A 26,675-nucleotide genomic window follows, 5' to 3' on the forward strand; every position below is an offset into this window, starting at 1 on the left:
CGTGATACGAAGCCCCTCTAAACGAATCTGAAATCGTCGGGACGTGAACTTCCTCTCCCATGAAAATTTCACGTGGACGGATGCGAACGTTGAATCCCAGATTTCGACGGAGATTTTCCCCTGGCAACAAAGTGGCAGGATGCTCTCTCTCTCTCTCTCTCTCGATCGGATAACCGTGTTCTCGTGAATCCTTCGACCGTTCTCTAAGAAAGAAAACGCGATTATTCGAATGTGGAACAGAGGAAGGAGAACGATCGAGTCTCGCAGGCTTGGAATTGGTAAGGAGCCGAAACGAAACGTGTTCGAGTCGAGCAAGTCTCGAATCGAGGGGCGTAATCGAGACGAGGCACGCGTTATCGATTGATCTCTCTCGAAGGAAAGCTCTCTCTCTCTCTCTCTGTTCGAGAGAAAGGTACGATTGAAGGTGTATCTAACAATGCCCGGGGACAACCTACATAGATGTTATCCTCCTCGAAGAATCGGTAAATCCTTGCTTAACGACCAACGAATCCTTGCTTAACTTGGCAAACTTTATAGTTTCCTGCACTTTTCCACCCGTTACACGTTCGCCTCGAGCCTCCTTGGGGAACCCTGCTTACCCTTCTCCTTTCCGCTTTTTTCCTTCAGCTGGCTACATTAGCCGAGATCCGAAAAGTAACGAGTTTTTACTTGCTTCTTCTCATCGTTTCTTTCCGAGCTTCTTCGAGCGGTGTATTAGATTCTCGATTAACGAGTAGATTGGATCAGTAACTAAGTTTGAGATACGTTACGCTGTAAACGCGAATTATTATCCATTTTATAATAATTCATGAAATAGTAAATAAACAACTTGTTTCGAGATACACATGCACAAGAGCCAAACAAAGCTACGTTTCTCCATGTTCCTGACAATTGTCCCGTTCGAGTACACTTGTTTTCGTCCAACTATTCCCCGAACGAGGCGTCAAGAAATCTTTCTTCGTCCAATGGGAAGAGTATCAACGTCCCACGAGGTCAAACAGCAACCTGTCAGAATTCATTAATTCTCTCTCTCTCTCTCTCTCTCTCTCTCTCCTATTTTTCCCTTCCACGATTCGTGTGGTTGGGTAGCATGAATGATCCACGATAACTCGAGTTGACCGACGATGCGTAAAGACGATCCCACGGGATCGTTGGAAGCAGGAGCAGTTTGAAAAGAGTCGCGGTGGAAGGAAGAAAGGAAGGAAGGAAGGAATCGAAGGAGAAGGAGAGGGATGGAGGAAAGAAAGAGAGAGAGAGAGGAAGGAAACGGAATAAAATTTGCATTCGAAAAATCTTCTCTGGCTCTGTCCCCTCGCGTATTCTCTGGCCTGTTTCTCCTCTGTGCCTTGGCAGGGGTTGGACTCGTGCTAAGGCCAGCAACCCGTCTGCATACGACGTAATGACGGTGCTCGACATCCCGTGAACGAAAGGAGGAAAGTCCATTGGACGGAAGCCGGCCCCGCTTCCGCGTCGTAGACTCTGTTTCGTGTCCCGTAGGCTTGTTTGCTTTGCACGGGCTATCGAACCGGCACAAAAGCTGCCAACTCCCCCCTTCCTACCTATGTGTCCAATCTATTCACCGATTCCCATCTTTCCTCTCTTTCCTTTATTGCGTTTTAGCTGTTGTGCGTTCGGGTAACAGGTGGACGGGATAGATCGAGATGGAGAGGGTGGAAAAGGATCGACGAGGTTCGTGTAATATCATGCATGTATCGAACTATTACACGCTTAACGAAACGTGATGAAGTTTATATAAAATAGTGGCACAGAAATTTTTAATTATCTATAAATATCATATACGTTGGAATATTTCGGATTCGTGAGGTAATTTCGAGAAACATTGGCGACCGAGTATGAACAAGTCGAAGCGACATATCTCCGAGTGTTATGTACTAGTAATACGAGAATTGGTATCTTCTTTAGTGGAGATAGAGAAGCTTGTATAAGATAGAAACGACGAGTGATGGGAATGATATAACATTCATTTGTGCACGAACAATATATTTGAATAAAATATTCAAATTATCAATGAAATGGTGCAATAATTAATATTGGAAGTTATGTAAATATAAGAGGATCTTTAATCATTTGTTAACGAGATAGGGTTGGTTCTTTTTAGAAATTTTATTCTTCTCGGTATCGATTACGTTGAATTTACATTTAGGTAACTTTTTAATCGGTTGACCGAGTCAATAAACCCCGAGACAGTTTATTTTACATGATTGAAATTTAGTTTACACGGGAGATTTTGAACAATTTGAGGTCAGTCGACTTTGATTCCAGTCCAATCTTAAATATAAACGCGGCTTAATTTAATGTTCTGTATGTATATTTATCCAGTTATTTTCAATGAAAATTATTAATACTTTTGTAAATACGGATTCTCTATTTTCCTAATCAATTTAATTAATACGTGCATGGAATCAAATTTTTTCCGTTCCGCTTCGATTATCATTTGTTCATGTCGAAATTGTACAAGAGGAGACTTTTCGCGTGAAAACATTTCTTGTGTTCTCGTGTTCTCCATCTCGGACAATGGATCGTCCCAAATCATATCATTAAGAACGTTATGAAGAATAAGACATTGAATTCCTCCCCTTTACCGACATATACCCATTTCACATCTAAATGGCCACGTTTAAATTCAAATTCCGGATAGGTTGTCTCCGCTCGTTTTCACTAACGAATATCGGATAAGCAACGGTTAGAGAGGACGAGGAGTTTTGTGCGCGGAATTAAAATTAAAATTAAACAGGTTCTTTACATTTGGGTAAAACTTAGCATTCCAGGGGGTTAAGAAAGGAAGTTTTTTGGTATTCACGAACGGCCCTCCTTTCATGGAGAGTACTTGTTAGGTGAATTGCTCGGGAAATTGCTCACAATTCGACGCTTCTCGTAGAAAACGGGCGTGTTCCACTAGGAAGTAGTAGACTCAACGATGTTATCCCAAAGGCAATTCAGAATTGCTCGGGATATAATTCAGAGGAGAATTTCAGAGGGATGGAGTGACCGGAAACGACGTTTGTTTTTTAACGTTTATTACATCGGGCGTTTAATGAATTTGATTCTTTACTCGGCAATGAAGTTGACCCAGTTTTTTAAACGCGGCGACCGTCCTTCAGGGTTTCTCTTCATAGCTATTTCCCCCCTTTGTCGTTTCACGGAAACTGCGAGGAGGAACGTTGTTTGTTCTAAAATTTATTTTATGCAAAACTTTTGTTGAATTCAAATACGAAACGTATTTTTCATATTTTTCATATTAATTTATTTCTTAGATCGATTCACCCGACTCACGATTATTCTTCTCGCCTAAATGATAAATTGAGTAGGGTATAAGTTTATCGTGTAGGAACATCAAACTTCAATTAATTGAAAATCTGATAGGTCAAGTATCCTTGTCTTCGTAATTTGAATATTTGTTTGTTACAGGCGAAAGATCGAATATTTCAAATTTCGATAAGCGATCGTTGAGGGCAAGAATTACAAGGAGAGCATTTGCAAAATTGCAAAATTAAGAAAGCAAAAAATTCAAATATCAAATTGTCATTAGAAATAAAAAAAAAAAAAGATTCTAAAATCTTCTTCCAAGTTTCCAATAATGATAATTTCGTAACTGGCAAAGCGAAACCTGTTAACGAAAATATTTCACGATATCGTTTATCAACGGCAGCGTCACAGTTCAACGAACTATCGCAATGTTGTGCCGCTCTAACAACATATGGTTCACGGATGCGTGTGATTTAATCTCTTCCACGCTCGTTATCGACTAACGATCGATAGTTGCGAACAATTAGAGTGAGAATAAAGGGAAGCGAAGAATATCGACTGTCCCTCCATAACAACAATCTCTCTCTCTCTCTCTCTGTCTCTCTCTCTCTCTCTCTCTCTCTCTCTCTCTCGTAACTTTAACCGCGCTTCAGTTTCGTCGCATATTTTACTTTTAGTTTCCAACCCGATTTCGAGGGAGCACTTTCGTGAAACGTGCACAGCCCAATTGGCCGCCACGTGAATCGGCTATTGAAAACGGCCCATCTCCAAGTTCCATTATAGGTTTCGGGCTACACGCATATCGCAATATCTTACAACCTCGATACAGGATGTAACACTTGTTTCTGACGGCTTTACGAGCCTCTTTGTATTCTATAGCTATATATCAGACAGTACACGGGGTCGGCCTCGCATCCTTGAAACGTTACACGGAAAACAGAGACGTGTTCTTCCCGTTTTATCGCCGATGCCGATACTTCATATATATATATATATATATATATATATATTTAGACGACATAAATTCACCCCCGTGCAAATGGATGAACGCACGAAATCCTCGTTCTTCATCGGATCCTAATTTTAATTAATTAATTAATTTCCTCGGATAGGATATTGATTATAAAATTGGTACAATTTTCGAATTTTTAAATAAAAATTGCAGGACAATTGATTAATTATATATATCTATTATCTATTAGATGGGATTAAACATTATTAATATAGATATATTATTAAAGGTATATTATAGAATTCGCACAATTTTCAAATTTATAAATAAAAAATCATCGATCAAATATCTATATCTATTAGAAACGAATGGGATTAAACGATATTAATTAGATTCAGCAATAAATTCTACGATACCCTAATTTTAATCTTGGATATGAAAGATATCGAATTCGTACAATTTCTTCAAATTTCTAGATAAAAATTGCACGACCAATCGATCAAATATCTGTATCTATAAATATATATATAGAAACGTTAGAAACGAAATGGGATTAAACGCGACGTGATTAATTAGATCCAGCGAGAACAAACAGTCTAATTCTACTTACAACACGCGAAGGCTGAAAAGTTTTGAGTTTTCGCATTCAATTAGCGCGGGGTAAATCCGTGTTGCGTAAACACGGGTTTTAATACATCACATACCGTTTTAATACCGCTATAATGTTGCCAGATTAAAGTCGCACCGCCACTAATTATTTCCCCCTTCCCTCCATACCCGAATTGTTTAGAAACGCCCCCCTTTTCGCGCGTACCACCGTTTTACCTGCTTGGACTGCTACATACGTGCACATAATTGTGTACGGACCGGCAAGTTCCTGTATGGGACGACGCGGTCGGAATAACTACGAGTTCCTAACGAATCCCGGACGCTTGGCGAGCGAATCTATAGGGCGAGGGGGAGGGTCGGGGTACGAGCAGAATTAAATGGCACGTGTGTGTACGTCTAACGGTATGTGAACAGCAATTGAATTCGGCAAATGGCAAATTTTCCAAAATTCGAGCAGTGGTGTAACGAGTCATTTTGCGTTACAATAGGTCATTCGCTCAAAATTTACCCATGAAACTTTTCATGTAGAGAATGAGAAATTCGAGTCATTCTTCGAATGAGGCGTATCTTTCAGTGACATGTCTTTTTCCAAAATGTTGTATGTGTATTGTATGTGTTCTTCTAGGAATCTGAGCCAAGATTCGAGTGAGAGTAAGTGACAAGGGAAATATTGAAAATTGATCAAAAAATTACCCTTTTCTTTACACGAGGATAACCGAAGGGATCCGAAAGTGCTATCGAGATGAATTAAAAAGCGTCTTAAAGGAGAAAGTCGTGTGCTTCTAATTTTCTTCGGAATTATACGATAAGTTATATATTTTGGAATATCTTTCGAAGAAAAATTTGCTCGTCATTCACCAATATTCTTATTAATTTTTAATTATCGATAATTAAAGAACGATTGTTAAAATTTTCATCTTACTTGAACAATCTCCTCTCAAATTGTTGTCGCCTAACATTTATATAAAACAAAGTTATTTTATAAATAAAGTATATGAGACGCACAATCACTTTCCATTAATAATAAAGTAATAAAATTAATAATAATAAAATTAAAGAAAAAGAGATAAAACAGAAATGTGGAAATGCAAGGATGAAAATTATTCCACGAGAAAATTCGTCAAAGGCGATATATAATAATACCGTGTAACCGTTGGATACAAATAATTTTTATTTCTCGTATTCCGCCGGTGAAATCTGTCTGTGAAGCGTGTCCAACGTTCCTGCACCTGTAAGAGAATTTCAGAAACTGGTTCCGGGGAATTAAATTCTTTTGTGTATCGAATAAATCATACGGAGGAATACGCTGGAACACGGGCAGGGAAACCGAGGGAAAATTTTTATTCGGACGGGGCGGACTGACGGTTAGGGTGTTGGCGAGGATATGCCGGGAGTTAATGTAGCAACGCGAACGGTTGTCGTCCATCATAGTTTACACGCGCGAATTGTGTAAAGCCTCTCGCGCTCGTGTAAAGCGATCGCCGTTACACGGCCCCTTAACAATTTTTTTTCTTTCTTTCTTTCTTTTTTTCCCCGAGAACGATCTCGTTAATAACCAAGTTGCGATTAAAATTTTATACGTAGCCACGAATGGGTTTACAGTTTAATGAATTATTCATTCGAAATACCACGTATGGATTTTTATTCCTTCTCCGCGATTTTAAACCTATTGCTTTCTAGAAAAGCAGTTCAATATCCTTGTAAAATGATATTTCTTTTACGAGAGTACGTAGAGTGAATGTAAGAGTATTTTAACGCGGATGAGGAAATTTTTGTTATTCGTAAAAAAGGACGACAAATATCGATCGTATTCGAATCGAATTTAATATTTGATCGATGGACGGATGGATCGATCGGGTGGAAAGTCACGATCTGTTTTCATCGTTGGTGAAGCGATTACAAAGCGAGCGCGGCTCAAACAAGCGGCGCAAACGAATATGATTCTTAATGGAATTCGTTCGAACGAGTTTAGAAGGCGATATTATATCGTCATTTATGTCGGCACGCAATGACCCCTTTGGTTCCTCGTTCTCGCCGATTAAGGGACCCGTACAGCTTTCGTTCACGACACGATGGCGACTCGTAGGGCCTGATTCGATACGAATGGAGCGCGATTGGATTCGATTCGATGCGGAGTCGATTGGATCTTATTCAACGCCAATAAAATTCGATTGAATCTCATCTTACTCAACGAGATCCAATGTTGCACCACATTTGATACCGAATCTTCATTAATAAATCGTATCGTTGCTGGGAATATTTTTTTAAATATTTCCAAGATATTCTTGTCTCGTTGAATAATTGAATTCTGTCTGATTTTAAATATATGTTAAAAGTTATTGACGTTCTCTACAGGGGAATTGGGATTAATTATTTTATTTTGTCTATTTTAAAATACTTGCAAAGATAGACAGATAGATCTCGATGTAAATTTACAGAAATTCATATTCATTGTGGGGACGTCTTATTTAACATTGGTTGAATTCTACTTGCGGATACATATTTCAATATGAAATATTGATCTTGCGCCAGTATCGCAGGACTATATGTCACGCGAAATTCGATGGTATAATCTCTTCAGGATTTGGGTGCATTTAAGTTCCGTTAAATCGAACGGAGTTGAATGAAATTTCGTCGGGACACGAGTAGCTGGATTCATTACTCCATGCAGGTAGGCAATGTGAATTCGAATAGAATACTCCTATTTCAAAGAACGATCGCGATTTCTGGAAAACCAAATATCAACTCGACCAACGTTCATGTATCCAAGAATATCAGAATTTTATCGTTCGTTCGCGAAACACGAGACGATATTCGCGAAAACTTTAATTCAAAATCGAACCTTAAACTTTTCGAAAACGAAAGCAAACGCTTCGAATCGCTCGTTGTTTGATCGATCGTCTCTCCTTTCCCCAAAAATTTGCGCGAATCCTCGAATTGTTTAAAAGCGACGACAAAATCTTTTTTTAATCCTTCTCAATAATTCGCCCGTGAATTAATTCGTCTTGTCCAATTTGTACAATTGGACGGGTATTGTGATAATTTCGCATCTTTAAATCGCATTAACGTCAATACGTGGACACGTATTGCCGAACCGGTTTCAACCGTCTGCCAGGGACGACGTTTCCGTGGCGTCTGCGGAGGGATTAACGGGGATTATACTGTGCGCAGGTTATCGGCGAGAACACTCACCACCTTTCGGCCATCACGATGCCAGGAACGTGCTCGATGACCGATGCGGTCAGGATCGTCGACAGTTAGTGATGAGGAGGAGCAGGTTGTCGGCTCGCCGATGGCTCAGGTCACCACCAATATGCCGCTTCTCCGACCCGGACAGGATCCTTTGCGACCCCTTCTCATCGCCGTTTTCGTTTTTCTCTGCTCCCTGCCGCTCTGCCGCTCCTTCGACTTGGGTAAGTCAACTTTTTAACCCCGTTTTCTGAACGTTTTTCACTCCTCAACGTTCATTTATACGTATACGTAGAGATGGAGATGGATGAGAAGCAATATTTTTTCGATCGGAGAGCATTCAAAATTCCTCCATCTTTGAATTTTATTATATTATACCAATTAATATTTGATATTTCGAAAATCGTTTCAATTATTCTTGATATTGTTTTCATTAGATAAATTTTATTATCAAAGCGTCGAGATTAATATTTCAAAAATTCGGACGTTTCACTAACCCTTTTGATTAATCATCTTGTCACACGTTAGATTAGATTTTTGTTACCTTTCCTGTGTACTTAAAGATTTAAAGCTATTTCATCTCCACCTACCTACGCGATCCCCCTTAAATAATACGAAAAAAGGAATTCATTTTCCGGCTAACGTAATTACCCGTATCCTTCAGCTGGACAGTCGCTAAACACACTATCACTGTTAATAAAAAGCTGAAAGATACTGGTTGTCACGCGCGGGTGTGAAGGTTGTGTAATTCACTCCCTCCTCCCCATCGTTCAACACCAGGTGCCGCCGTTAAAGCGATTTCGACTGCGAGAAAGAGTTCCTCGCGCGCACGGCCGGAATGTGTGAGCCCACCCTTCCTCTCTCTCTCCACCCATGGAAAATTCGGTGTCGTCTAACTCACGGCCATTTCGCCGGATAAAGGTGAAACGAAGGGAAAATATTGTTCCATTTTGCGCGAGGCGACTATTCCGCGAAAATGAATTTAGTTTCGTCCTTTTTTCCTCCCACCCCCTTTCCTTCCCTCCTGGTAATACGGCCACGATGCTAAAGCGGAGAAAAATTATTCCGAAAATTTTTCTCTCTCTTCCTCTCTCTATATATATATATATGCGTGTATGCACACTAGGCAAAAACACGACACGTTAGAGTGAAACTGAAGGAGGCGAGCGTGCAACGCCTCCAGGGCGATTCCGGCGCGGATTTCTTTTTCCTTGATACGAGACGGGCATAGATACAGGGCGGTAAGGAAAACAAGGAGAGAGAAAGATTCGTCAAGCCATCCCCCTAAACTCGTGAAATTCAAAATCTGTTTACTCGTGGATCGAGGAAAGTTTAACAGGGGCCAAGCGACAGAGACAATTACGACCTGTGTATAATTATGAGCGAGAAAGGGAACTAAATGGCCATTTTTTATATTCTTCTTTGACTTCTATCTATTGACTTTATTCCCGAACACGTGCGATAATTTTTAATAACACGAGTCACTCGTTCCCCAATTACGCAATCTCCATATGCTTCGTCTTTTCCCCTTTCTCCCTCTTTCTTTTATACTCTCAAAAAAAAAAAAAAAAAAAAAGAAACAAACGAAAAACAAAAGCTCCGTTCTTTCTCTCCGAGAATGTTACACTTGGCCCCTTTCTCTCGTACTTAAATTTACATTTACACCGCGTAGCGCCTCGCTTCGTGTCCCAAGAAAGTTTGGACGCGCGAAGGGAAAAGAACGGGAAATTTTAACGGAGGGAAAATTTGTCGGAGGGAGGGGAGGGAAAGGTCGAATTACATCCGACCGTGATCTCTCTGACCCGTCCCGGGCCACTTCGCGGAGGAGGAAAGCCTACAGCGGCGAAAAAAAAAATTAATATTCATGGTATTTCCCCGGGGAAGGGAAGTCGGGCGCAACGAGGCGCGGCCATTACGCACTACGTTCCCATTGTGAGGCCGCAAATGAAATGTCAGCGGCACGATGAATTAACAATACTATCTAATAGGTGGTCGGGCGCAGACGAGCGGGAACACGAGCATTGTGCCGATTCATTCTCTCGTGCGCCTACTACCTCGTCCTCCTTCTCCTCCTCCTCCTCGTCCTCGTCCTCGTCGTCGCCGTCGTCGTCGTCGTCGTCTTATCGCTTAATGGTCGTTATGTTTTTATGCATATTAATTACCACGAACCGAAACTTAGCTTATATATCGCGTTCTTCTCGAGTCTTTCGTCCACCACGAGTTATTATTGTTCCTTTTCCTCGACACGCTTCCTTCCCCTCTCTCCTCTCCTCGACATTCTCTTTTGTCCGCGCGTCGAGGAAAAAGAACGACCTTCCCTTTGTCCCTCTTTCAGAGATTATTGTATTTCAATTAACCAGATTATTTGCATCGAAGGCGGAGAAAAATAGTTGGCCACCCTCTTTTAGGGGGAGGAGGGAAGAGGAGGGAACGGAGGAAGAAGGAGGGACAGAAGGTGGGTTTAATTAACGCCGGAATAGAAGGAAAGCGCGATGCTTTGGCCGTTTGGTCGATCGATGGGCTCAGTGGTATTCATGAGTCAATGGGCTGTGTTCGGGGGGTGGAAGAAAAATAGAGGGGCGCGATCTTTCAAATTGCAAATCGATGAGCGTTTTTCTTTTTTTTCTTCTTTTTTTTTTTCTCTCTTTTTTCTCTCTCCAACGAGAACGATAGCCAGTTTGTTTTGTTCATTTCATCGTTCGTAGGGGGCGTCGCGTTGAATTTATTTATTTATTTATTTTTTTTTTTTTTATTGAATCGAGCACTCTTTTCGACGGCTTGTTTAATTAATACGGTTGAACAGGGATGGAACAACGATGGAGCCCGGTTAAGAATCGGGCCGAATAACAGGCCTCTTCCATCATTCAAACGGGACTCTAATTATCCACGCTACGTTTTCGTGGATCGGTGTGTTTTACGTATTTTGAACGGGAAATGGTACTCGTTGTTCCTCGAATTTTCGAGGAGGAAAGATTATCAATTGTCGAGCAAACTATCTTCGAGAGAAGTTAAACGAGCGAATCAGGTCAATTGTGCCTGATAATAATTTTATCTCTACTCGAACAGATTTTTCTTTTTTCGAAATAAATTTAACCGATTTGACTGGGACTTGTGATAAATCCTATCCGAGAAATTTTCTTTGGATTCTCCGGAGAATCTAGTGAAAAAAGTATTCTATCTCCTTTCTGATCGTAACGTTAACGTCATCCCGTCTCCATCGATTAATCCGCAAACCCTAATCGCTTCAGACTCTCTAAGAAAATTCAACTATTAATTGAAACAAACGTCGCTTCGAATAACGATCATTCATATCAATCGTACCTATTATCTATTTCTTCCAATTAAAACCACTCTCTCTCTCTCTCTCTCTCTCTCTCTTTCTCTGTGTCTATCTCTCCATCGATCGAACCCCCTAATTACGTCAGACTCTCAAAAAAGGAATTCAACTATTAAAACGAAACAAACGTCGCTTCGAATAACGATCATCCGTTGCGTCAACCGTACCATTATCCACACCGTACCATTTTTCCAATTAAAACCGCTCCGTAACTCGACAGATCCACGGGATCTAATCCCTTTAGGTCGTTAGGTCTCAAAAGGAATCCTCGAGGCGTGTAAACGTATCCGATTCTCGAATCGGTTACGCAGTAAACCAGACAGAGAGAGAGAGAGAGAAACGTATTCCTCTGCCATTCCCTCTGCACAAATGAATAGGGACGCGTGTTGCGAATGACAGATCCTCCAGATCTATCCTCCTCCCACCGATAGATCAAGCGATATTCCACGCAAGAGGTTCGCCTTCAAACAACCCTTATATATATATATGTGTATATATATAAGCTTATCCGGATAAGAACAATGAATACACACGCCTCGAGCCACCCTTAAACAAGTTTGCGCACCTATATGGAGTCAGAGCGTCGTAACGAACAACCCCTTCTCCCCGAATTTGTGCCAGTGACAGATCGTTTCCAACCATTCTCTCTCTCTCTCTCTCTCTCTCTCGTCTCGAGCGGAAGTTCCGTGGTGCAATTTTTGGAACACCTGCGCGACGTATCCCTGCAACTAAACAGTCGACCCCCCACCCCGTAACGAACTCGCTCTCGGGAGTTCGATAATTACGGCACGGCTCATCTCGGCCGCAGTTTGCCCCAGTAATGGATGCCGCATAAAGAGGCGCATTCTCTGAAGAGCGGCACGATCGAAGTTGCGGCACGGAGGCAGGACAGTTCTAAGGATTGAATTGCAAAGAGAACTAGGCCGTGCATATCTGGCAAGGTGCGCGTATTGGCAACCGAGGAGGAGGGAACAATGGCGAGGGTGTCAATGTTTTATTCCGGCGAGCAATTATGCCAGTGTATTTAGAGTTTTCGACGTGTATTTAGAGTGCCCTCCCGCCATTTTATCTGTCCACAGATGCGCCATGGACGAAGCTACGAACGCGATTCGACGTGGTAGTTTTCTTTTTCCATCGGGAAAAATTACGACCATCTTTTTTCTCCTGATTTCTCCTCTCCAAATTGAACAGGAACACGAATATTTCACGTTCACGTTTCCTCTGATTGACACGATTTCGGGAAGGCAGGATTAATATATGGATTTGATGAATCTGATTTTGGATAATATTCGGTGATTTCAATATACTTTCTTTTTTTGCATTACACGTGTTATGGGAAGATAATTAAAATATTGTTATAAATATGAGATTAGTAGCCTTCGAAGGAACGAGATTATGAATTGATCGGTATTATTAAGGAATCTAGTTTGATCCTGTTAACGATCTTGAATTTCTCTTTATATACATTAAACTTTGCTGTATCTATTTAGTTTGCAAATTGAGTTTTCTTTCAACACTGGACATCGCTAATAAATATACAATTTGCAAACATAATAGAATACATTAACCGATCAATACTTCCATTTCAATAAACATTGTATAATACGAATAAATTTGTGAAGTTATATTAGTTTAGTCGAAAAACTGTCTTATCTATACAGTTATCCTTCTCAGGAATAATGCAGAAAAACGAAGAGGCTGTGAAACCTATTGATTAGAATTTGATCAGAATATAAATTAATAAAGAAAGTAAGAATAAACTATGTTATACGGATATAAGCCTTTGTTCTGCTAATTTGAACTCGATATGTCGCGTCGCACGATAATTGAAAAAAAGGGAAAAGACAGAACCGAACCGAAACATCCCATTGATTCACAAATATACAATAAACCGAAGAAAAATATTCGAAAGTTGTTAAAAAAGATTCTCTGAATCTAATCTAATTCTTCTCAAGTGATCGTTAATAAAGAAAGTAGGAATAAACTATGTTATACAGATACAAGCCTTTGTTCTGCTAATTTGAAATCGATATGTCGCGTCGCACGATAATTGAAAAAAAGGGAAAAGACAGAACCGAATCGAAACATCCCATTGATTCACAAATATACAATAAACCGAAGAAAAATATTCGAAAGTTGTTAAAAAAGATTCTCTGAATCTAATCTAATTCTTCTCAAGTGATCGTTAATAAAGAAAGTAGGAATAAATTATGTTATACAGATATAAGCCTTTGTTCTGCTAATTTGAACTCGATATGTCGCGTCGCATGATAATTGAAAAAAAGGGAAAAGACAGAACCGAACCGAAACATCCCAGTGATTCACAAATATACAATAAACCGAAGAAAAATATTCGAAAATTGTTAAAAAAGATTCTCTGAATCTAATCTAATTCTTCTCAAGTGATCGTTAATAAAGAAAGTAGGAATAAATTATGTTATACAGATATAAGCCTTTGTTCTGTTAATTTGAACTCGATATGTCGCGTCGCATAATAATTGAAAAAAAGGGAAAAGACAGAACCGAACCAAAACATCCCATTGATTCACAAATATACAATAAACCGAAGAAAAATATTCGAAAATTGTTAAAAAAGATTCTCTGAATCTAATCTAATTCTTCTCGAGTGATCGTTAACCGAGCAAGCGAGAAATGAGACTTTGGAGGAGGGTTGAAAGTTTCCAGTCCAAAAAGTTTCGGATTTAAACGGATTTCAGGATAGTCAATTTGTCGATGGATTTGTCTATGTAGCTGACAGTGAATAGTTAAGGGGAACTAGGTCCGACCGAGGTGAATTCAAATTAACGTAAAAGCAATTATTAGTTCGAAGGTGGATTTTAAGTTAACAGGGTACGTTAGCGAGAACTGTTGGTTTATTGTTTCTGCCTGATGTTAAGCGTTTATCGAAAGGAGTTCGTTCTGATTGTGTTTTGGGAATGATTGTTGAACGCGAGCAACTGCAAACAATCTCTCTCTCCTCCTCAAAATTGTCCTGAACAGAGCTCGTTCAATGAATCACGTACTCCTGTTAACTGCTTCGCGATATAGACTTGTGTTCATGCTAGACACTATTTCATTGTTCCTCGTTCGTTCTAGATTTTCCTATTTCTTTTGTTTTGCGTTAAAATAAATATAAATTGTAAAACGTAAAAACAAGTGATTTGGCCAGGATTCGATCAATTGTTAGAATTCTTTGTTTTAACGCAGAACGATGATACTAGGCGATAAATTTGGTAAATTCGCGTACAACAAAAATTTTAGAATATATTAATCGAGAAAGATATACAACTTCAAACGATAATAGCATGTTTCGAAAGTTTTGTTGCGATTATTATTTAAATTACGAAACGTTTCCGATACTTAATAAAATAAATACCCGTCGAATATCGAGTCATTTTATACTTTTACTTGTAATAGTATTCGAATAAATTAAACGTAAATATTAAATATTAAATAAATTGAAATACGAAGCGTTTCTAAGAAAATCTTGCAAACTTTCTCAAAACTTTCTCAATTTGATCCTCGTGATAATCACGATCGAAATACGGGAATTAAATTTTGATTTTAAAACGAGACTTTTACGGCGAGGCGAAGTAAAGTTTATTATTAACACAAGGGAGGGAAAACTTGTACGTTTTAACGAAAACAAGTTCCCTGTTCACCGTGTAACGCGAGGCCGTGATTCGTGCATAAAGTCGTGGAAACCGTTCTGTTCTCTCTATACAGGCAGGTGTAGGTGTAGGACAATATACATAGAAAACAGAACGGTGATGCAAGCAAGTTCACAGAATTTGGGGAAGTAAGAAGCCAGCGCGAAGTTTCATCGTAGTAATACCAAGTCACCGACATGTACAGAAACTAACTGTATTACTGGTACGCATGACAATCGCAGTCGGTTGAATATCAACTCAACTTGCGCAACTGCAGACTTTCCAGCGACCCACATTTTGCAACTTCAACGCTCGTTGAGTCGTCTACGGGACAACAACGCTTTCTTCTCGCCGTTGTTGATTTTCACTTCGATACGAACGACAGTAAAACTTTAACGCGAGAAGACGATAATTATTCCAGAAGTACATTCACCGATCTCGATTTACGAACGTATATAATTTTCGATTATCCTTTGTATGGAATTGTACGAGAAATAATATAAGATGAATAGAAATTTTCAAGTTTGAGATACGTAAAATTACTACCGGAAAGAAGAAAATTTATTATAAATTTATAAATTTATAAACGACGAATATCTCTAATTTAGTGGATCGTAATTGAAACGTATATAACCAAAATATCAATTTAATTCGCAATGATCGATTCGAGTATTTAATAAAGATACACATGGAAAAATCATCGTCCTATCGAAAGAGAAAAATGTATTTATTTTAAATCTTGTCGAATCATTAATATCCAAGATACACGTTTTCATCGAATAAATATAATTACTTTGAAAATGTAATATTTCTCGTAATGATATTATATCTCATCGTTTCGTTCGTATTATTATTTGTAAACAAAAGATAAAAAAAAAGTTCGTTTGAAAGAACGAAATATCATTTGACGAAAATCAGTGCCTGCAACGTATCTGAAGGGAGCCAATTTCTACGTCCACTTTTGAAACTTTCGAGCGTAACTGCAGTGTCCTGGCCCGAATGTATGCATGTATCGTAGACTCTATCGTATTTCATTCTACGTCACTATGAATTGGACAATTTATTACAGTTGATTATCCGCCTAGCTGTACCGTATTGCTTCTGGTATTGTATTTCGAGAATCGTGCATACAAAATGTTTCGAGAAATTACAATTTAACATTTAAACAGAATAATTCTTTTTGTAAATATTCTTATATTCTCTAGTTTCAATTCATTTTCTATTGATTGGATCATCAATGAAGTTAACAATTAGAAGTTAACAATTATGCACAATATCATCGATTATGCTTATTTTAGTTATGTTTTAGTTTTGTTTATCACGGTAAACGAGTAAAGGATCGTAAGGGGATGAGAAAGGAAGTTCGATTGTCGAGTTTCAAGTCCCTCGTGCGTAATACCAATGACGTCGCAATTTCTGTTCCCCTAGGATCTCGCTGAAGAATTGTAACCATCGCGAGAACACGTTTGTGTATTTTGTGGCAACGTGTCACGATCTCTATTCTCTGGAAATCAACTCGAAATTCCAACAAATTCGTTCCTGTGTAAATTCATGTGCAAAATTTCTCAATGAATTCCAGATAAATTTTTATCTTACTCATTTGTAATCGTTTAATTATTTGGCATCATAGAAAAGAATTTACGATATTTCTCTTAATTTATAGTCGGATCGTAATTGAAACCAAAATATCAATTTAATTCGCAATGATAGATTCGAGTATTTAATAAAAATACACATGGAAGAATCATCGTCCTATCGAAAGAGAAAAATGTATTTATTTTAAATCTTGTCGAATCATTAATATCCAAGATACACGTTTTCATCGAATAAATATAATTACTTTGAAAATGTAATATTTCTCGTAATGATATTATTATATTCATTAGCAAGGTTACCATTCGTTTCTCAATTATTCATCGTTTCATTTTCGCATGGTCAGTCAATCCTCTCTGCCTCTCTCTCTCTCTCTCTCTCTCTCTCTCTCTCTCTCTGGTTTAAACCCTTCAAATTGACAAAGCATATCAGTTTCTCTGTCTCTAACGCCGTTTCGAATCCTTTCAGGACAATGTACCGCGGCACTGGGCATGGAGAATGGCGAAATCCCCGATGAAGATATATCGGCCAGTTCTATGTACGATCCCAGTCTTGGCCCGAAACATGCCAGGTAAGTGAACAATGATATCGCGAAATGCTCGGGTGCAGTACGGTAAGTCGGCCATTTTGATTTAGCGCTATAGTTTCTCCCTTTGTAGAATGCGTGCGGCCCCCTCGTTGATTGCAATTAATCGATACGAGAGATCTCGAAACACCGAAATTCGAACTTCCTTTGGAGTACCGGTGATAAACGAGAAGGTTGTTGGTCTCTTGTTGTTTATCGTATTTGCTTTCTCCCTCATTGTGCAATTGAAACGGTATTATTGCTGAAATTATTATACATTGTCATTAATGTCTCGATGGAATTTAGAACGTGATAAACTTATAACCATCATTTGGAATTCTCCACTCCACTTGTAATACGTAATATTCTTTTATATTATAAAATTTATACTTTATCTGCTCTTCTTCTAAAAAAAAAAAAAAAAAAAAAGAATTATTCCTCGCGCGAATTCTTCGATCGAAGTTCAACAAGGAACTTTAACAAAGATGTTACGGATTGTAAAATTGTAAAATGATAAAAGAGACAGTTTGCAACTTGTGACTCGACAATTCATTGTATTTATTGATAAATTACCGTGCGAAGGGTTTTTGCAATAATTGTTTGGAAGAAACGGGAAGTTAAAGAGTTTCGAGAGATACGGGGGCCGAAGAGGAAGTTGCACAATTATATCGTAGAATCGGCTGTTAATTTTCTACCGCTAAAGGGACATCTAGTATCGGTTTGCCACAAGTTGGGAAACTATGAACGTTGAACTTTGGCCAACGGTTCGCAATCGCTTACTTTAATCAACTTAAGTTCAACCCAACTCTTTCGTCTTTCCTTTTTCCTTGTTATCCGTTTAGGTAACGGTTCTTTCTCCCAAGCTAAATACTCGTATCACTTGTATCATATCGCACAAGCGAGAGAGAAACTTTTACAACGATATCCATTCGAGATCTTCAAATTTTAATTCGCAATCCGGTATAATTAACGATAAAGAATATAAAACGAAAACGAATATCGTATTAATCCATTTCGAGAATAAGAAAAATCTATGACGAGTGGACACTTCGTCGAAAATCATTTGCTCTCAAAGAATTTCACTTTCGACTTTAAACACAAAATTTCCTTTAAAATCCATGGAGTGCAATCGTCGTTAGAGATCGTTTTTCAACTTGAGAAGAAAAATTCTGGAAATTACTACGTTAATATTAAATTCACACGATTCATACGTTTGTCAAACGCTATCCAAGAGGAGTGAACGGTGTTTGTAAACGCAACAACCGTTTCGAAAGCGGTGAAAGAAAATAAATCTGGAGCGTATTAGCTTTGATCTTGATAATTGCGCAAGATTTTCGAATGCTAAACACCTTAATTGCGCCTGAGATTCTTTCTGTTTCGCATTTTTCGATCGCGTGACGCGGCCACGAACGTTTTCAACGAGGCTGATATTTAGCGAGTCCACTAGCAGCTCGGTTTATTTCTTATTACAACGGCGAGATTAAAATCTCGTGGGTGCCCGAGGGCAGTTGGAAACGTCCCGTGCTGTGCTTGCCGGCATTAAAATTTTTAATAGTGCACGGCCTGAAGAACGCGCAAGAGAGAAAGAGAGAAAATAAGAGAGAGGGCACAATGAATATCAGATATCGGGGGGATGCGAAAACACGGCTTGTAAATTATCTAATATCTTATTAATCGTGGGTGGTAAAGCAAGAAGAAATAATGCAAGATGAGATTCTCGAAAAGTTTTCTCGTCTCGTGGATTTTAATGCAAGCTTTTTTCGACCACTTCTTTTCCGTTCTGTACACGATGTATATAAAAGGAAAAATTATGAAAATTGAACGCAATGAACTGGAATGAAAAAAAAAAAAAAAAAAGAAAAAGGAAAACGAATAATGCATAAGGTATCTCGGCTCAGAAGGAGTTCAAATACACGCGTGATCACTCGTAGGTAAAAGAATGAAAGTAGTTTTGCAAAACTGCGTTTATGTAAAGTGAAGTGTTTTTTCGTCCAGAAGTTTTATTTTTTAAATATTATGCAAACAGGTGTTCACAATTTTTGAGCAATTACACGCTTTTTACAAGCCAAGTAAAATGAATCCCTCCTCCCTCGAAAATTTAACCGAATTTATTCTCTTTATTTCTTTTTTAAATTGTAAAAGACTTGAAAAAAAAAAGAAAAACATTTTGAACGTAACAAATTTTCTCAGAGATGTAATAACATATTCTGAGGGTGAATACACGTTGAAATTTAATATCGAAACTTTTTAATCTCGGCCGACGCGTCTAATCGCTTTTCCTATTAATCGCATTGTACGAATCGTGCAATCATCGTCGCTGCATCGCGACAATGACGTTAAAAAATCTCCGCGGGGAGAGTAAAAATGGAAGAGGAGGGGTACAAAGAAAAAGAGTGGTCGAATCGAATGGAGCGAACCAGTGGTGGAAGAAAAATCGCGAAGCGAGATTAACCTTGATACACTCGGAAGCCGAGTGTCTATCGTTTGTCAAAAAGAGGAATCGTCTTCCTGACATTTTTACCGGCGATATTACGATCTTGATTCGTAGCGGGCGTCGGACGGCTGACAGCCAAATCGATTCGGCACATTTACGAACCGAGGCAATTTATGAGGGTTGGTGCTCGAAACGCACCGATGTCTGTTAATAATGCGCCTCGATATCTTCGTTTCGTGACGTTACGAATATAATATCGATATAGGCGTGACTATTTTTATTCTTCCTTTTTTTCTCTCTCTCTTTTGGCCGAGAAAACTTTGCGTGTCTTTTTCTTTTTTTTTTTGCGAATTTTCTTTCGAACGAATTTCATGATATTTTCTATGTATTAATCGTCGATGATTTCGTTTACTTTCTTTTTCCCGCAAGTAGAAGAAAAATGAGTAAATAAATTTGAAATAGATGAATTAATTGAAATAGTATTTTCAAATTTTTTCAAAGTTTCCTTTTGATTTTTTTCTTTCCATTCTGTGTTCCATCGTGCAATGAAATATATCTACAATAATTAATTTACAAGTTTGAAAATATAACAAACCAAATTTAAAAAACATATATATATATATTAATAAACAAGTATCGTATCCAAATTATTTCTAAACTACCAACAACGTTTCTCTCTTCGTTATCGAATTCGATCAGGCCATGGAGAAAAACAACTTATGAATTCGTCTAATATTCGGGGGAAGCGGCAAGAGTTAGGTCGTTTCCGGCCGAGTTTGCGGACACGGTCTGATACGATGTAACGGAGGGGAGGGAGAGGGGATGGAGCCGACGAGCAGGTTGGGTTGAAGGGGAATAGGGGTGAACTCGACCCCTACAAATTACCTCCAATTTCGTGTAAATTCCTCGTTCCTGCGTCAGCATAATACCTGTATTAGAACCGGCCAGCTCCGGCTCTTAGGCGGCAATAAATCTGTATTAGGGCGAGGCGTTTGCTCCTCTTGGCAAAAGGGGTACAACGCCCCTGGGCATGGCTAATTTTTCACCACCGCGTCTCGCCCGCCAGAAATTCGCCTGAATACACGATTCCTCGGGACGACGGCCGCTCGTCGAAGCAATCTCGATACCTCCCGTCCTCGTTTCGATTTTTCATCCCCCTCCCTTCTTCCGACCGCGACTTGGCCGCCAGTGACCGTTAATTGGACCGCGACCGTCACGCTCTAATTCCCTTCTGATTGCACGCCTCGTTGCGGTAATTTTTGCGTGGAATTCCTGCAATCGAAATTTAATTTTAGTTTTTCTTTTTTTTTTTTTTTTTTTAGTATTTGTCTTTTTTTTTTTAGTATTAGTAAAGAGAGGAAGGGGAGATGTTGCGATGGAGGAATGAAAGGAAGGATGAATATGGTTCTTCTTTAGTAATAAAGAAGATTCGTTGATGTTCTTGCGTTCGAAGGGGACGAAGATTTTTAGATGTTATTCTCAAAACGATCTTAATTTCTGTATTAATTTCCCTCCTATATTTTATTTTGTCTGGGAAGGAAAGGAAGGAATGATATTTTTTTTTGAATTCTGTTAAAATTGATTCTAATTTTATCCTTGTCCCTCTATGTTTATCTAGAAAGAAAAGAAAGAGTTCGTTCGAAGATTTTGCGATGGAAGAGGGATAAAAATTTGGATATGGTGAGATATTTCTTTTCTACAAGTAATTTTTCATATTTATAAAAATTCTCCATCTTTCGTGTTTTGCATTTTGTTGTTCACCCGGAGGAAGGAAAAGAAAGGGGGTTCGTCGAAGATTTTTCTGAAGATCGAGGGGGGATGAAAATTTGAAATATGAGACGATATCCTTCTCTAAGAATGAGGGGTCTGGCGACCCTGTTCGCCCCTATCGTGATACACATGTGTTATCTCTACCGAGATTGGCGATAAGCTCGAACGTGCCAGGCCAAAGTACGATTATAATTATAGATGGAAGATACATTTTCATTAGAGGGTTGGACCGTGTATTAAGACCGTGCCAGGTTTCCAGGGGCGTACGGTCGCGTTGGGGTTAATTTATCAATCCGACTACATCAAAATGATATTTTCGATGGCGAACGAGTTCATTCATCTGATTCGAAATGATAAATTGGCGCCCGTTGTTTTACTTTATAATTTATAAATATTTCCTCTTGGAAATAAGCTTATTACGTTAATGGATAACAGTTATCATCACAGTGTTATTTTGGTATCCTTCTTTCCCGCTTTGTTGCGAGATATACTTACAAGGGATACGATAATGAATTTCGTATTTTATTCCTTCAAAATCGAGCCATTGAATTAATAATAAGATAGATATATACGCGTTCATATCACAATCGTGTTAATTGAATAAAAACGAAGTAATCGATAGCTGAGGAAAATTAGCAATTTAATATTATATTTGAAGGAACTGTTTTCGTTTCCTCGAATTTATTAAAATGGAATTTTATTGGACATTCTATACAGAGGCAATATAATTGTTAATGGCAAATTAAGAATGCGGATATAAAAATGAAACACGACAATTTCATCTTTTTTTTTGCGCTTAAGACAAGTATAATTCCACACCACTCAATAGAAACATAAATTTTAATATTTATTCCTTCGAATTTGTTTTCCTATATGCTTCGAATATTATTACAATTAATAAAGAAAATCGAAATTATTCGATAATCGATTGCTCTACTAGTGTATTCAAAATTTCCTCAAATTTTGTAAAAGAAGAGGAAACGAAGAAAAAAAAAGGAAAAAAGAAGAAATTTCGCGATTTCGTTAATCACGAAAATTCGCGGAACAACGGAAAGCAATCTGCTCAATTTCTCGAAGGAGCAGCGCAATTTTCGAGAGATGTTCGGGATGTTCTGAAACTTTAAGCAGCCCGGAGACGGGGCCACGGACCTGGCTTTTGTCTTCCGGGGCAAACAATGTCGCGTTTCGTTACAACTCTGACCTATATCCGGCTTTGTGCCGGCCGTTCTCGATTTTCCAGCGTGAAATATGCACTGCATTTCCATCGTATTGTTACCGCACAAAGGTGGCGGGTGGCGTGCGAGCGACGCGACGGTTTTGTAATCGGCTGAAAAAAAAAAAAAAAAAAAAGAAGAAAAAAAAGAAAAAAAAATGTTTATCAAAAGGAAGGGGCAGAAAGAAAACGTATTTGTCGCCAGCTCGCCGTGCAAATCGTTTTGTTCCGACTCGCCCCCTCCCCTTCCCGCGCCATCGTATTCAAACAACTCGATCGAGAAACCACTCTATCCGTCAACATTGATGAAACGTCATCGTCCGAAATTAATTTCATCTTTTATATTTTTACAGTTCTGCTACTTGCAAATTGATTGAAACCGAACGAGGGTACGAATATCTGTGCAGATTTAAATGTTAAATAAAAAAAAAGAAAAAAAGGAAACGAATACAAAAGTGGAAACGAAGCGAAGATTCGTTGTTCTTCATTCATCGGGCGTTTTTTCCTAATTAAAGAATTAAAGAAATATAGAATTTTTCTCGATATATCTGATATAATATATTTCTTTAGATATTTCGTTGTAGATTTTTGCGAGTAATTTACCATTTTTTTAAATTTCCAATAAACGTACGAAACGAAACTCGTGAACAGGAACGCAAGAATTCCAAGAAGCTTATATCCGAAGACACCGTTTCGTCCGTTGAAAAAAAACAAGGGAAGGAAATCGATAATAGCTCGCGTAGATGCCTGAGAAAAAGTTTTCGTCTTTCGCGGCCGAGCTAGCGGTGGTCGTATCGTTTTAGAGCCGGCACGAAAAGGAAGGGGTGTAGTCTTGAAAGGCGAGACTCTCTCTTTCTCTCTCTCTCTAAACTTGAAGGAAGATGGCAATGAGAAAGAGAGAGAGAAAGAAGAGACTAAAGAAAGAAAGAAGAAGAGGTAAAAGACCATGAGCATGACGGGCCAAAATCTTCGAGGGGGAGGATGGAGGAATCACGCAGACATAAAACGTCCTACAGCGTTACGTGCCCTTTCAACGGTCGAAGCCAACGAAAAATGGCGGCCATATCCCCCCTCCCTCCTCTCCCCGACCTTCCAACCGGGGCTATCTTCCACTTTGTTACGATTCGAAAACCCCTCTGGCTCTCTCGTTCCAGCTTGATTTATGAACCGACAACTATACCCTTCGTCATTCGCGTACCGTGCCTTTCCACCCTTTTTATACTCCCCTCTTTATATCTCCCCCTCCCTCTTTATTTTTCCATATCGTCCAGACTTCGTATCGTCGAGTCGGGTACCGTGCGGCACCGTGAGACACCTCGCTCGTGCCTCGAAGAGAGTGCACCTCTACTCCTCTCTGCACGCCGTCCATCGAATGCTCTGCTCGATACCGTTTCGATCGCGTGACGACGATCCTCCTGCTTCCTCGTATAAATCTCGCGCCACGAACCTCGGTTCCAGCCAGAATGAATTTCTGGCCAAGATTTCTACCCCTCCCCCCCCCCCCCCCAATCGTTTCGATAAACGAAATTTACGTGGCGAGATCCGAAGGAAAGGAAAGGAAAGGAAAGAAGGGCCCGTTCGTGGTCGTTGAAATTTCACGGATTCCGGAAGTGTACGAGGTTATCGACGGTTTCTGAACGCCACTGTTAAGGCGGAAGAGATTGCGCACAATGGTATACACGATAACGGGTAATAGGAAGGAAGGAAGGAAGGAGGGAGGGGGAAATTTATCCCGTTGCACGCGAACTGATTTTTACGAGGATTATTATGGATGAAGGGGAAGGGGAGGAGGGGGAGGATGGAAACACTCGCCTCCATCGATGAAAGATACTTGCTCGCGTAAGGAGGGGTGAATTTGAATTCCGCCGATGTTGCGAGTTTGTACGGATGATTTTTTAATGGTTAAGCTTCGAAAGTAGATCCCGGATTGAAAAGTTAATGCCCCGCGAACGGGGTAATCGCGCCATGTTATACCGTTGGGAATTCTCTTCGTGGAATTTGGAACGGTTGCTTATTTAAGAAATTCCTCCTGGTTGCGCGATAAGTGAATATCTGATAAGTCGACCGAATATCCGTTTCTGCGAAAATTGAATACGATTAAATTTTGAGAAATTTAAAGTATTAATTTCGATTCTTCCTATTTTACTCCAGGCGAAAGAAAGATGGCTGAATAGGTTCGATAACATTTTCGTAAAGCAAAATACACGAGCGTGTTTTTGTTCTCTTTCGAACAATTAACGCGTATTGAGAATCAGAAGAAGGATAACTTGCAATATATATATATATATATATATATATATATATATCTTCTTTTAAACGAATCTTCACAGCGAGGAAGAAAATTCTTTTTTCTAAAATTTAACCCCGAAAATAAAGCCATGGAAGTTTCATATCTGGCCGATCAATCGGCAACAATTAAACCAGCGAACGATCCTTAAAAGTGCTTTATCTACGGAAGCCACAACCATCGACCCCGTTCATCCCTTTGAAACCTCTTTGTTTCTCTATATCCGAGCCGACTTGTCTCATCGCAACGAGGTCTCCACAGGCTTTATCCGGGCCCGATTCGACCCTAAAACTCACTGAATTTTCTTATCGTAATTGCGCCTCTCGACCCGAATCGGGGTTATGCATTCAACGACGATTGAAAACGACGGGGGAAAATTGTTTTGCGAATAATTGCGAATTATTTCTCTCCCGTTCGAGATCGATCGACCGATCGATCGATCGTCTCTTCGAGATCGGATCGAGTCTCGATGGATAAAACGTGCCGAGAGAGAGAGAGAGAGAGAGAGAGAGAGAGAGAGAGAGAGAGAATCAACGTTCAGTTCCTTTTCCTTCGTCCTCCCTGAAGTAAGGTGAATAGAATCCGTTGAAATTATCTTTCTTCCTTCTAAATCACGGCTGGAAATCGTTTTCATTTCGAAAACGGCGGTAAAGAGCCGCCGTTTCAGCCGCGATAGCATCGAACCCAAGCGCTTTTAACAACGCTTAACATTTTACCTTCTCACAGTTAAATTAACACAGTCGTTAACATGCAACTGGGCAACCAGGGCTGCTGGCTATCGCGATAAGTCAGTTTACACTTTTTGTATAACGTCTTACGCGATCTTGGGCGAGTTTCGAATCACGGAGAAGCTGGAGGAATTTTATTTTATCCCGTAGAATGGCGAAAGGGGAAATCCTATTTCTCCTTTGAAAATCCTTTGAATTCGAGGCGATGTTGTGAAATTGTGACGTAGATACGGAAAAGTTGTGAAGGCATAGAAATGGATGGAAAACTACGAAATTTTCCGCATTGTTGGAATGTTTTTTTTAAAATTCGATGTATCCATATTTTCCATAAGTAAGAAACGTTATTAACGATATTAAATTTCTACGCATATAAATTTAAGGATAGAACGAGGGCACCAATTTTCATTTGTGAATCTTACGAATTACGAATATTTCGTCAGCCAGTGGAGAACAGTGAAATTCGCGAAGCAAGAGCGCGATCCATATTCATGCGACAATCTTTGCCCACACATTTCTATCCAGTTTCATCGGCCTCAAATATTGACGTACACCTAAGCAACACCTTCGGCACTATCGACACCGAACTTCGATTTCGAAGTTGGCGGAAAACTTTATAGAAGATTCCATCGCTCTTTGACGGGGAAAAATCCAAATTTAACCTTCCTTCCTTCCTTTCGAACGTGAAATCGTGCCACGGTCGCAATTTTATCGCCACGAGCCAAGTACACTTTCGTACTTTCACCGGGTGGATTAGAATTGAAAATCGGCCGAAGAAATGCGATCACGAGCCGCCCTAAGCTCGCCAACTTTACGACCACCCGGTGCATAAAGTTGGTGCACAAAGGCCTGGCGTCGGTACGCCCACGTGCCCTCGCCTTTATTTAAGGTCAGTGTCGTTTCGTGGACGACGGCTGGCCCGTTATTGAATATCGATACTTATTGTAAATCGCGGGTTATTCCATTCTTCCGTGATTGAAAATCGGCCGTTCAACGTTTATGGGGTACCTTCTACGTTCGTATAATGCACGAACGACGCACCGTGAATGCGTGAATCCGTGTTTGAGCCGGGGATCGGTAGTCG

General features: G+C 39.5%; 1 protein-coding gene across 1 annotated transcript in view; it reads left to right on the forward strand.

The window, feature by feature from the left end:
* The first annotated feature begins 8,063 nt into the window (after positions 1-8,063).
* Positions 8,064-26,675, forward strand: part of LOC122716581 (discoidin domain-containing receptor 2) — a 116,975-nt gene continuing 98,363 nt past the window's right edge. Inside the window, exons 1-2 of the mRNA XM_043939807.1 lie at positions 8,064-8,241; positions 17,066-17,168. Of these exons, the coding sequence (XP_043795742.1) occupies positions 8,064-8,241; positions 17,066-17,168 (281 nt within the window). The remainder of the gene's footprint in view (positions 8,242-17,065; positions 17,169-26,675) is intronic.

This window comes from Apis laboriosa, unplaced genomic scaffold, assembly GCF_014066325.1.
Source record: "Apis laboriosa isolate Shangri-la unplaced genomic scaffold, ASM1406632v1 scaffold47_cov149, whole genome shotgun sequence".
Taxonomy (NCBI): domain Eukaryota; kingdom Metazoa; phylum Arthropoda; class Insecta; order Hymenoptera; family Apidae; genus Apis; species Apis laboriosa.